General features: G+C 36.4%; 1 protein-coding gene across 1 annotated transcript; it reads left to right on the top strand.

The window, feature by feature from the left end:
- Positions 1-6,736: 6,736 nt before the first annotated feature.
- On the top strand, positions 6,737-8,146 carry LOC140829675 (protein CYSTEINE-RICH TRANSMEMBRANE MODULE 13-like). Its single transcript, XM_073192983.1, has 3 exons — positions 6,737-6,955; positions 7,054-7,228; positions 7,940-8,146. The coding sequence occupies exons 1-3, from the start codon at positions 6,904-6,906 to the stop codon at positions 7,983-7,985; spliced, it is 273 nt and encodes a 90-aa protein (XP_073049084.1). The 5' UTR covers positions 6,737-6,903; the 3' UTR covers positions 7,986-8,146.
- Positions 8,147-12,158: the final 4,012 nt, after the last annotated feature.

Below are 12,158 nucleotides of genomic sequence, written 5' to 3'. Positions count from 1 at the left end.
TCTGTTTGACCAGTTATAGGGAGCTTCGATTTTCTCCAAGAATGATCTGCGCTCCGGTTATCACCAGTTGAGGGTGAGAGATGCTGATTTCTCGAAGACTGCTTTCAGGACTCGTTATGGTCACTACGAGTTCCTTGTGATGCCGTTCGGTCTGACGAATGCACCCGCGATCTTCATGGATCTCATGAATCGCGTATTTCAGCCGTATCTTGATCAGTTTGTGATAGTGTTCATAGATGACATTCTCGTCTACTCCAAGAGTCGGGAGGAGCACAGCAGGCATCTGACCACAGTGTTGCAGACCTTGTAGAAGCATAAGTTTGTTCGCGAAGTTCAGAAAGTGCGAATTCTAGTTAGAGAAGGTGGCGTTCTTAGGCCACATTTTTTCTAGCAGTGGTATTGAGGTAGACCCAGCAAAAGTTACAGCAGTCAGAGATTGAGTTGTGCCTCAGAATGCATCCGAGATCCGCAGTTTTCTTGGGCTAGCAGGATATTACAGGAAATTCATTCAGGGATTCTCCTCCATTGCCGTTCCACTCACATCATTGACAAAGAAAAATGTGAAATTTGTGTGGAGCGAGGAGTGTCAGAAGAGCTTCGATACTTTGAAGCAAGCTCTTATTTCAACACCATGTTTTGGCCATGCCATCAGGGCCCGGCGAGTTTGTTCTTTATACCGATGCTTCGAAGCTCGGTTTTGGTGCAGTACTGATGTAGCATGGGAGAGTGATAGCGTATGCTTCCCGACAGCTGAAAATCCACGAGAGAACTACCCCACCCATGATCTAGAGTTGGCCGCAATAGTTTTTGCCTTGAAGATTTGGAGGCACTATTTATATGGAGAGAAGTGCCAGATCTTTACCGACCACAAGAGCCTCAAGTATTTCTTGACGCAGAAGGAGCTGAACATGCGTTAGAGGCGTTGGTTGGAGCTTGTGAAATATTATGACTGTGACATTAGCTACCACCCGGGTAAGGCTAATGTAGTTGCAGATGCACTGAGCAGAAAAGTCGCAGTGATGGCTCATTTGACGATTCAAAAACCTCTTCAGTTTGAGATGCAGAGGTTTGATCTTGAGACTTACCCTCGAGGTAGAGTTCCCCGTCTATCTACCTTGACCATTCAGTCTTCCCTTCTTGACCGTATTCGCAGTGGTCAGTCAGCAGATGAGCAATTGGCACAGTGGAAGAAGAGAGATGAAGCCAAGGGCAGTGTCTTGTATACAGTCAGCGACGGTATTGTGAGATACCGAGACAGGATATGGGTTCCTAGCAGTGATTCTATCCGAGCAGACATCTTATCAGAGGCCCACATGTCCCCATACTCCATTCACCCTGGGAGTACGAAGATGTACAAAGATCTGCAGCTATTGTATTGGTGGCCTGGTATGAAGAAGGACATCAGACGGTTTGAGTCCGAGTGTCTGACCTGTCAGTTAGTGAAGACCAAGCATCAGAGACCAGCAGGTTTGCTCAAGCCTCTTCCTATTCCTGAGTGGAAGTGGGAGAACATTACCATGGATTTTGTGACCGGATTGCCGAAGTCAGCCAGGGGATCAAATGCTATTTGGGTGATTGTAGATCGTCTTACCAAATCAGCGCACTTCTTGCCTATTAAGACGACATTCACCATGATTCAGTATGCAGAGCTGTATAACCGGGAGATAGTCCGACTCCATGGCATTCCAGCTTCTATCGTATCCGACAGAGATCCCAGATTCACTTCCTCATTTTGGAAGAGTTTGCATTCGACTTTGGGTACGAAGTTGCTGTTTAGCACAGCTTTCCATCCGCAGACAGATGGGCAGTCGGAGCAAGTTTTTCAGATTTTGGAGGATCTTCTTCGCGCTTGCGTCATTGATTTCTCTGGGAGTTGGGAGTCGAACTTTCCATTGGTAGAGTTCACCTATAACAACAGCTTCCAGTCTTCTATTGGTATGGCACCGTATGAAGCTTTGTACGGCCGCAAGTGCAGATCTCCTGTTCATTGGGATGAAGTAGGAGAGAGAGCAGAGTTGGGTCCAGAGATTGTCCAGCAGGCAGCAGAGGTAGTAGTCAAGATCCGTGATAGGATGAGGACTGCTCAGAGTCGACAGAAAAGCTATGCAGATCAGAGAAGGAGAGATCTAGAGTTCGCAGTGGGCGACCATGTCTTTGTGAAGATAGCACCTATGAAAGGTGTTATGAGATTTGGGAAGAAAGAAAAGCTCAGTCCGAGATTCATTGGACCCTTTGAGATCCTTGACAGAGTTGGGACGCTAGCGTATCGTGTGGCTCTTCCGTCGAATCTGGCCGGAGTACACAATGTGTTCCACGTCTCCATGCTGAGGAAGTATATGGCAAATCCTTCGCATGTGCTGAACTTCGAGCCGTTGCAGCTTACTCCGAACTTATCTTATGAGGAGAGACCCGTGCAGATCCTAGACAGACAGGAGAAGAAGCTTCGGAACAAGCTGATTAAGCGAGTCAAAGTCAAATGGCTTAACCATTCTGAGGAGGAAGCTACGTGGGAGTCTGAGCCGGAGATGAGAGATCGTTACCCAGAGTTATTCGGTGAGTTTTAATTTCGAGGACGAAATTTCTTTAAGGGGAGAAGGATTGTAGAACCCGTAAAGCAGTCTACGTATAAGCCATGCATAATTCTAGTATTTTAAATTTAATTGACTTCATTGCATGATTTTTCTTAAATGCTTTTATTTGAAGTTAATTATTTTTAGCCAGCAGTTTAATTTTATTCTTTCAGTTATTTCAGTGAGGCCGGACCGGAGTTGGAGTTTAGAGATAAATTTAAGATTTCAGAAAATATATCCAGGATTTTATTTAGCTAGCATGTAAGTTAATTTAAGTTAAAAAGAAGTTTAAGAAATTATTTAAATTACTTGAGGTAAGTAGAAAAATAAATTTAATTAAGTTCCTTAATTATGGGGTTAGTTCACTAAATTAATTAAGGGATAAGTAAAGCTTTTAAGGATTATAAATTTACTAGTTAGGAAATAATTCCCCTCCATTTATTTGTTAAATTATCGGCCACACCTTGGTTAGTAGACAATTCATTTGCCTTATCCCCTTTTTATCTTTTCTTTGAATTTAATTAGTGGATTAATTCTTGGATTTTTGGGAGCACCATTTAATTATCTAACAAGCATTATCCTACCCTATTCTAGCTAGAATAATCGGCCATCCCATGCATTATCTCCCCAACAAATCATTTGATACCCAACAAAAAATTCAAATTTCAAAATAGTGGAGACTTGATCTTGCATTTGTATCCCATTTTTAGTGGATCTCTCCCTCACTCTCCCAACCATTCTCCCCTCTTTAATTTCGAGATTTCCAGAGCCTAAACCAAAGAGAAAAATCGTGAGTCTTAGCTAGAAAGAAAGGGAGAGAAATAGAGTAGAAGGAAAGGGAAGAAAGCGCTCCACTCCTCCGCGTCGCGTCGTCGTTGTTTCGTTCGCTTCTTTCAAACGAAAAACCCAAGGCATGTATATACTTTTTCTAAACATCAATCAAGTCATATTATCAAGTATTTTTCAGTACATGATCAGATTTCATCATGCTAAAACCGAATTATATCAGCAAATTTCAGAAACTTACATATGCAGAATTTTCGATTTTAAGATGCATTTCACGGTTTCTTTTGGTTTGTGAGTTTCAGGTATTGGATCGACTCCAGGCTCCCAAGGCGACTTATAGACATGTAGTAGGATGCATTAGGACAATTATGGTCCATTCTTTCAGCCCCCATGCTTGCTAGAAAAACGATATGACAGCAAGCAACCCGTAGGTACAGAGTTGTGTTCGAAAAATCTGTTCTGCTGTCATGGGAAAGGGATCTGATCTTGGCTGCCCTAAGGGCCTATAGCCATGGTTAGATCGCTTCCCTAGCATTTCTAAGACGTGACTAAGTCGTCCTTTTTGGTGGCTTGGTCCATGGTTCCCCGGTTTTTAATCAAAACATCAGAACAGCCCCCCTCCCCTTTCGGCCCCTTCATTTGACAGCAAGTGTAGTCGTTTTGTTGTGGCGTGGTGTGAATCTTGGTTGGCCTAGGGCCCTTAGCCACGGTTTACACCTTGCCCCTAGATGTCTAGATCGTGCCATGGTCAATGAAATGGTCACTGGAACGACACGAGACAACAAGCGAAACCAAACACCCTAAGCACGCAGATTTTCTTCCTCGGCTAGGTGTGTAGTCTTGTTTCTGGTGTGGTGCGAATTGTGGCTGGTCTTGTGCCCTTAGCCATGGTTCAAATCCTTCCTTGGGATGTTGGTAAGGGTCTCTGGTTGGTGGTGCAAGCCCCAATGGCCGGCGGACTCGAAAACGACACAAGAAAAGCACATGTACAGCTGCTGTTTTTGGACAGCAAGTTGCTGTGTCGGTGCGAAGGCTCGTTTGAGTTCTTGGTTGGCTTTTAGCCTATGGCCTTGCACTGGACAGTGCCTCATCGAGTTGTGAAGGTCATGTTTTTGACCGTTCGTGATTTGGATCATTTTTGAGGTCGTACGAGAAATTACGGTGCGATGTGCCAAATTGACTCTCGAAAGAGCGTTTCATGTTTTGGCATCCATTTCACCTAGATTTGAACCATCATCATTATAGGTGCATTATTTCGGTATTATAAGCGTATTTTAATCATGACTTTATTTATGTCGGTTCAGGTTGGTTCGGAGTCATGATTAAATGCGAAGTCATTAGGCATCATAGTCGCATCTTTTGAACGTAAATTGCGTAGTTGGTCATGTTTAAGCTATTGCATATTTTTCATAGCACAGTTAGGTTGCAGCGAGCCTGGGGACGATCCAATCCAATCCAGTTGGTAAAATATACAGGAATTTTCATTATGCCAGTTAATTATTTTACGTGCATTAAATAGAAAATGATTTTTTTTTAGATTTATGCGATATGGCTCGTGGTTCATTCACTATGAGGGAGTATTATTTTATACGGTCGCCAGTGACCGCTCAGTTCAGTTTCAGACTCCCCGGTAGCCAGTTACCGATCAGTTCAGCTTAGTGCAGGGGCCACAGGCGTAGACCATAATCTCAACAGAAAATTTTACCAGTTATTTCAGTGCAGGGCTCCAAGGAGCAAATATTTTTACTGTGATTTTCAGTTCAGTTATGCACGTATCGTAATTGCTCAGTACAGATTATTTTCAGCATGCCTCATGACATGATATTTTATCTCATACATATTTTACTTCAGATTTTACTCGTTACCTGCGATATATGAATGCTGAGTCTTTAGGCTCACTAGACTTGATTGTTGTAGGTACTGATGAGGCCAGGGCCGAGGGCGGGGACCAGTGAGCCAGCTTGGGTCGGCAGTAGTGGCACCCGAGGACCTCAGTGCAGCAGTTGTTATTTTATTCCGCAAACATTTTATCAGTTGTTGGATATTTTTAAATTGTGATTTTTGGCAAACTTTATTTTCTTTTGCTGCGATATTTTAAACATTGAACTGGATTTATCAGTCGATTTTATGAATGAGGCCATTTAAGTTCTTTAAAAAAATTTTTTTAATTTTCCGCAATTTTTCAAACAAGGAGTTTTAGGGCTTTTACATAATATCTTTATTATTTAACAATCTAATAATCATTTCTTCATTATGAAGAGGTACTGATGATTCTGTAGTTTTAACTATTTGTTTAAAACCAATTCTTTCAAAGGTTCCTAACTTATAGAAAATTTTAGATTCTATCTTAGGAATAGTCCATTTATTCAATAAATCTAAATTTTCAGGTAAATCATATTAATATTAATTATTTCTTATTACTTATAATGATTTTGTTGATTTTCAGTTCATTATTTCTTATTATTTTGTAACTAATTCATTTTTATTTTACTAATTATTCTAACTTCTTCCGACTCATAACTGTTATTATTTATCAAAAAATTATTTCTTATTATTTATTAATAACTTTTTTATTACACAAATCCTGATATTAATAATAAAAATTCATTTTCTTTATTTTCTAAAATTATTTTTTCATACAATAATTATTCTCGTTATAATTAATGATATATTATTTTAATCAATAATTTAATTATAGTTTCATTATTAATTATAATATAATTAATCAGTAATTGTATTATTTAATAAAAAATTATTAATTTAATTAATTTTTTTATCATTATTTAATTTTTTATTATTGATATTAATTTGTATATTCTCATTTATTATTGTTATTATTATTATTATTTACATCTTATTATTTATTTATTTATTATTATTATTATTAGTATTATTATTATTTTGAATTATATAATTTCAAAAATAATTAAAAAATTAAATAGTGAGTAGTAAATCCATAAATTGGGATTAAGATGATTTTTAAGATCGTACAATTATATTTTATTGTATAAACTTTTATATTTTAATATTTATCTCGAATTCTTATCATTAATATTATTAAATCATATATATAAATTTAGTTTATATTTATTATTAAAGGGTAAAACAAGAATTATATATTATTATTTTGGATTGGGTTGTATAAAGAATCACTTGAACAAGATGTGATAGTTAATCTCCCATGTAATATGTATATTGCGAGCCATACACGGGCAATGTGATAGCCCACAAGATAATTGGGAATACCAATATCAATTATTTTTTTATCATGCTAACCAAACTATGCCTAAAAATATTATTTTTTTATTGAGAATATCGATAAGGTTGATTCGTCACACGGATTAAGATATTTGTCCACTCTAAAAGGTAATGGACTACGCGTAGTGTACGCGCACTCATTCCAGCCTTTATTATAAAAAATAGTAATCACAATCACAATCCCGATTGTCTCTCTCTTTCTGTCTACAAGCAAATACTTTTGAACTTCCGAGTAGCGAAGGAGCAGACCTTAGATAGAGGGAGGAAAATAATAAACTAAGGCGAGATCATGAGTTACTACAACCAGAATCAACCCCCAGTTGGTGTTCCTCCCCCTCAAGGTGAGTGATTAGATGATCTGATCTTCGATATTTCTCTTCTTTTTTTGTTTGATTGAAGAATTGTATCTGATTTTTTATGTGGGTTTTTTTATTTACAGGATATCCGCCGGAGGGGTATCCGAAGGATGCCTATCCTCCAGCGGGATACCCGCCGCAAGGCTATCCACCGCAGCAGGGCTACCCTCCACAGGGATATCCGCCACAGTACGCGCCTCAATACGGCGCGCCGCCTCCTCAAAAGCAATCCGGTAGCACGGGGTTAATGGAAGGATGGTACGTAAACGGATTCAGATCTGGGTAATTTGGGGTTTTATTTTAGTTTATTTTCTCTTTTTTTTGGGGTTTTCCGATAAGTGGACCACCAAGTCGGTGCGTGGCCCACGAGGGTTGGGGCGGCCCGCAGAGGGTTTTGTGCTTCTTCGGTAGTGGTGGTATTCACGCGCCTTTTCCAGTCCTGGCTCGCTTTTCCAGGGATTATCTAATAAACTTTATTATCATATAATATTATCGCCCTATATTTGAATTTATTAATTATTACTTACTTACCTAATCTATCTAATTTTAAAATTTTTTTATAGAAAATTAAATTTTAGTTCCTAGAGATTTATAGTCGTTAGTATTATATATGTATTGTTGATTAAGCTTCTCCAAATTTAGATGGAACGTATCTCTATATGAAATCTATTAATCTCCAAATTTTTGCTACCAACATTTATACGAGGATTAGTTTAAATAAATTGCTTAGGTGAAATATTTTTTTTTTCATGTATAACTTTCTTTGACTCTTTTTTTTTTTTGTAGCACCACGCATAGGATAATATTTAGAGCTAAGTAGGTTGTTACAAAATATATTCGCCAGTGCAGAATAATATATGGAAAAAATTTGTTGAATATCGTAATTTCCCCGCTTTTCGTTTTGTAGATCACTCACATTCGCTGAATTGATATAGAAAATGTGAATAAATGGAACTATTTTTGGTGCAGTTTGGCTGCTCTTTGCTGTTGTTGCCTGCTTGATGCTTGCTTTTGAAGAAGAAAGGATAGTTGGAAAATGGATATCTTTTCCCCATTTATCTTCTATTTAAGGGTTGTTAATGCTTGTCATATGTTTCCCTTCAAAACTAATATTTTTGACTTGTTTCTTGAAATGCTACTCTCCTTTTTCTTTAATTGTGCATTTCGTTTGCTAAATTTCTTGGGTGTTTTTGGCTTTTGAGTATACAAGTCGTATCAATGTGTTTTCATGTTGTTTATCTGATTGTTTCATAAATCAAATCTCCCACTCCAAACTAAATCGACGCAACCGTGAGATATTGATTTGTTTGGATATATTAAATTCAAGCTTAGAAGTTAAAACATTATCAATAATATGTGTGATAAATTTCAAATGTATCATCAATCTTGGATGATGTTCTAATAATTGAAAACCAATCAGATCACAAGCCTAAGAACCATCTGGTTACGGTTAATGATACGATTGACTCGATGCAATCGTGTCAATCGTAAGTAATACGAGTGAAGATCTAAGGAACAAGAAATTATGAACTGATCCCCATCAATCCAGAAGAGTATTTTCGGTCATTCGGTTCCAAGTGCCAAGTCGAAATGAAATAAGATATTTAAAAGCCGTCCATGGAAAAAGCACAACCAAAGGTTTGGAAATAAAAGCTTTCCAGCAGCTTAGGAATTTTTTCACATCGGCTCGATTTATTAATTATCTATATTAGATCAAATCTCAACAATCAATCTCCAAGATGTTTTCCGAACCGGAAGATGGGACAATTCTAAACTTAGGGTCCGTTTTAACTCGGACAATTTTTCCATAATCCTATAACTTTGATTGTTAATAACTTATTACTTACCAAGACACAGATCTGTTTAACTTTTACTTGTTATAATTTACTAATTAAACAAATTCCAGTTTTCCAAGGAATTTGAAGTTGGAGTGGATATGGAAAATGAGGAAAAAAAAGTATTTAATTTCTTTCAAACAAATGATGTTATGAATTTCCTAACCAGTTTTCTTTCATTATAATGGGACATGCATTGTGAAGGGGAATAATCCAAATAATTGGGCATATGCACTACACGACTAACACAGATTTTGACATAGCTTTATGACAAATATATCTTATCAAACCCAATTGTACATGAAAGATACCAGTAACCTAAATTTAAATAATAGGCAAATCATTAGTTAGTCACACAAATTAAACAAAGAAAACGTGGATGAGTAACACATGAAAGGCACAAGAATCTTCACATGGCAAGTTCCGAGCTTTCGTGTGAACTCAATGTTTTTTTAGTAGTTGAATTTTCCCTTTTATCCATAAAAATAGCATTATTAACATCAATTTGCCATTCTTTTATTATTATTATTATTATTATTATTATTATCATCATTACAAATAGGGATGGAATAAGTCTCGATAGAGACGTCCTGAGACATAACATGTTAACTATGTTGGGACATCAGTTTTCTCGGGTCCAAATGCAGCAGAAGTTTTAAAACAATTTTATTTTGACATTCAAAATTTTGTTTGAGCACTCGTATGGTTTAAATTAAATTAACATTAATAGGATATTAGAAGTTATTATACTTTTAGTGAATTAACTCACTCGGCTCCAACTATTCTGGTATTGGCGGCGACTGAAATATTTGTTCTTCTTCTAACTTACACTAGAAAGTGTAGAAGATTTTGTATTTGAGATCAAGAAAACAAAATGATTCAAAAAACCCTTTTTGAGAGCAAAATCTTTTCTTGCAAGTTGGAAGAGCCGAAAGTTAATGAATGATAAAACTTCTAACTCTTTTTGGATGACCCTTTACGTAAACAAGAATGGATATCTTAATTTTTCTTTCTAATCTTTAACTTACCTAATTAATTAGATTAATTAAGTCAATTAAAAATTCTAAAAATATTTGCACGCCAAATCATGGTGACTCTCGATTCTATGCATATATTTTATGAGAATATCATGCACTGATATTTTCTTTGTGTGTAAAATATTAAATTATGGTATCATGAATATTTCCATATTGCATAAATCAATATCATATTTTATAAAAACTTAATGGGCTATTCCATTTGAACTTTAATAAATTAGCATTATGGGCTTATACGTTACAAGCCCGTGATCCATGCTCTCAGTACATTAACATCATAATTCCGATCGACGATCCAACATCACCGATGTGACAATTTCAACTTATTTATTATTATGATGCACACTTTAATTTCGAGATCACCAATGTCTAAATTGTTAGAGTAGATGTCCTGCAAGCCAACGGTTGGCTAGAGAATTTATTGATTCAAGTGAAACAAACGATCTTTATTTTAATATAATTTAACTTTTATTGTCTTATTTTACTTTATCTGTATACCCATGCAATCAACATAGATAAAGTCCTTGATTATACTTTAATACAAATGAATCGTAATTCGATGTTGAAACTCGTTTGTAAACATTGTATGATCTAAATTCGTTCTTAGTCAATTCAGCCGCCTAAAACATGGATAAAGGTCGCTTGAGCTCGAAACTAGCATCTGTGATGTTGTGTATTGCGTTTCTTAGTAAGGGCATAGAGATGTCTAAACATGCTGATGGGTAGTCATATGATGATTATACCAAACAACCTTCTCTCGGACTTTCCAAGTGGTTATCATTCATCGAGAGGATAAGTCTGTGGTTATGATTGTACACTATTATTCCTTACGACCCGGGACAACACTGAGGCTCTATATGCTAGGGCTGTGCTTTGACTCGTTTACCGGCTCCAGGAGAGTCATCAAGTGGCGATGTTGCGTACAATTGCGACACATATAGGAGCCAGTGCATTATAGTCAGGGATTCACCGCTCACCTGAGGGTGTGGATATCCTATGTGATCTGATGAAATTATAGTGTGTGGAATCTCTGGCCAGAGTATGAGATGTATGTTACAGAAGGAGTTCTCCAACAGTACATGCGATGCCACTATTTATAGTTATAACATAGTTATCGAATTAATATGCAACCCTCGGTGAACCAATGGTTGCAGATTCAATCGGGATATATGAGATGAAGGGATCGTACTGTACGCAAATCATAATCTACTTGTTCTTCCAGGCACTATCAGTGATACCTAGGGGATCATGGGACGATGCTACTAGACGCTCTTACCATGATCCGATGGGTGCAATCAGAAATGAGTTCTAACATTCTTGATCAAGGTGTTGATGAAAAAATGGGGCTAACTAGGGTAATCCCGAATAAGAATAAATGTTATTTTGAATCACAAAGAGTTGTCAACCCACGGCTAGCTGTATCCCTGAACCATTGAGGGTCACAGAAGTACTGGATCAGTTGTTCCCATTAAGAGAATAAATTCTAGAATTTGAATTTATATTTTGATATAGTAAATTCAAGGAGTTGAATTTATGATAATTAAATTTTGGGAGAATAAATTCAAGGAGTTGAATTTATAAAATTTGAGAATTTTATTTATTAAACTCAAAAGTTGAGTTTATTAAATATTAAATTATGGAGGTGATAAAATTTAAAGAGTTGAATTTATAATTTAAATATATAATTCAAATGTTGAATTTATAATATATTTAATTTATTAAGCTCAAATGTTGAGTTTATTAAATATTAAATTAAATATAGTGGGAAGTATGTTTAATGAGCTTGTAGGAGTACAAGTCAATATACTAAATAATTAAAGTTATTAATGGACTTTGATTAATTAATTAAACTAGTTAGACTAGCACAATTAATTAATCAAGCACATTAATGTTAATTATGTGTATTAGGTCTTGGCTTAATTATAAATAGGAGTGATCAAACCATAACTCTAGCCACCACCATTGAGAATTTCGAAACTCACCTCCTTCTCTCCCTTAATATTTCGGCCACCTTGATTAGATTTTAGAGTTGAGCCGCCTCTCAATATTTTGATCATCAACGTCAAAATTTCATCTAATTTTTCTAGTGCAAATTAGAAGAGGAACAAATCTTCTAGTCGTCAACCTAATTAGAAGGATTGAAGGAAAGTGTTCTTGAAGAAAGTTCGTAGAGAATTCATCAAGAGCTATATTCACCTATACCGGATTAGTTGGAGCCATGTGAATCAATCCACTAAGGTATATTATTAAACTCCCTATGAATGTTTAATCATAAAACCATACGAGTGCTCAAACAAATATATTTTAATTGTCAAA

The sequence above is a fragment of the Primulina eburnea genome, chromosome 1 (genome assembly GCF_022965805.1).
Source record: "Primulina eburnea isolate SZY01 chromosome 1, ASM2296580v1, whole genome shotgun sequence".
Classification (NCBI taxonomy): Eukaryota; Viridiplantae; Streptophyta; class Magnoliopsida; order Lamiales; family Gesneriaceae; genus Primulina; species Primulina eburnea.
This window is presented reverse-complemented; position numbering and strand designations above follow the sequence as displayed.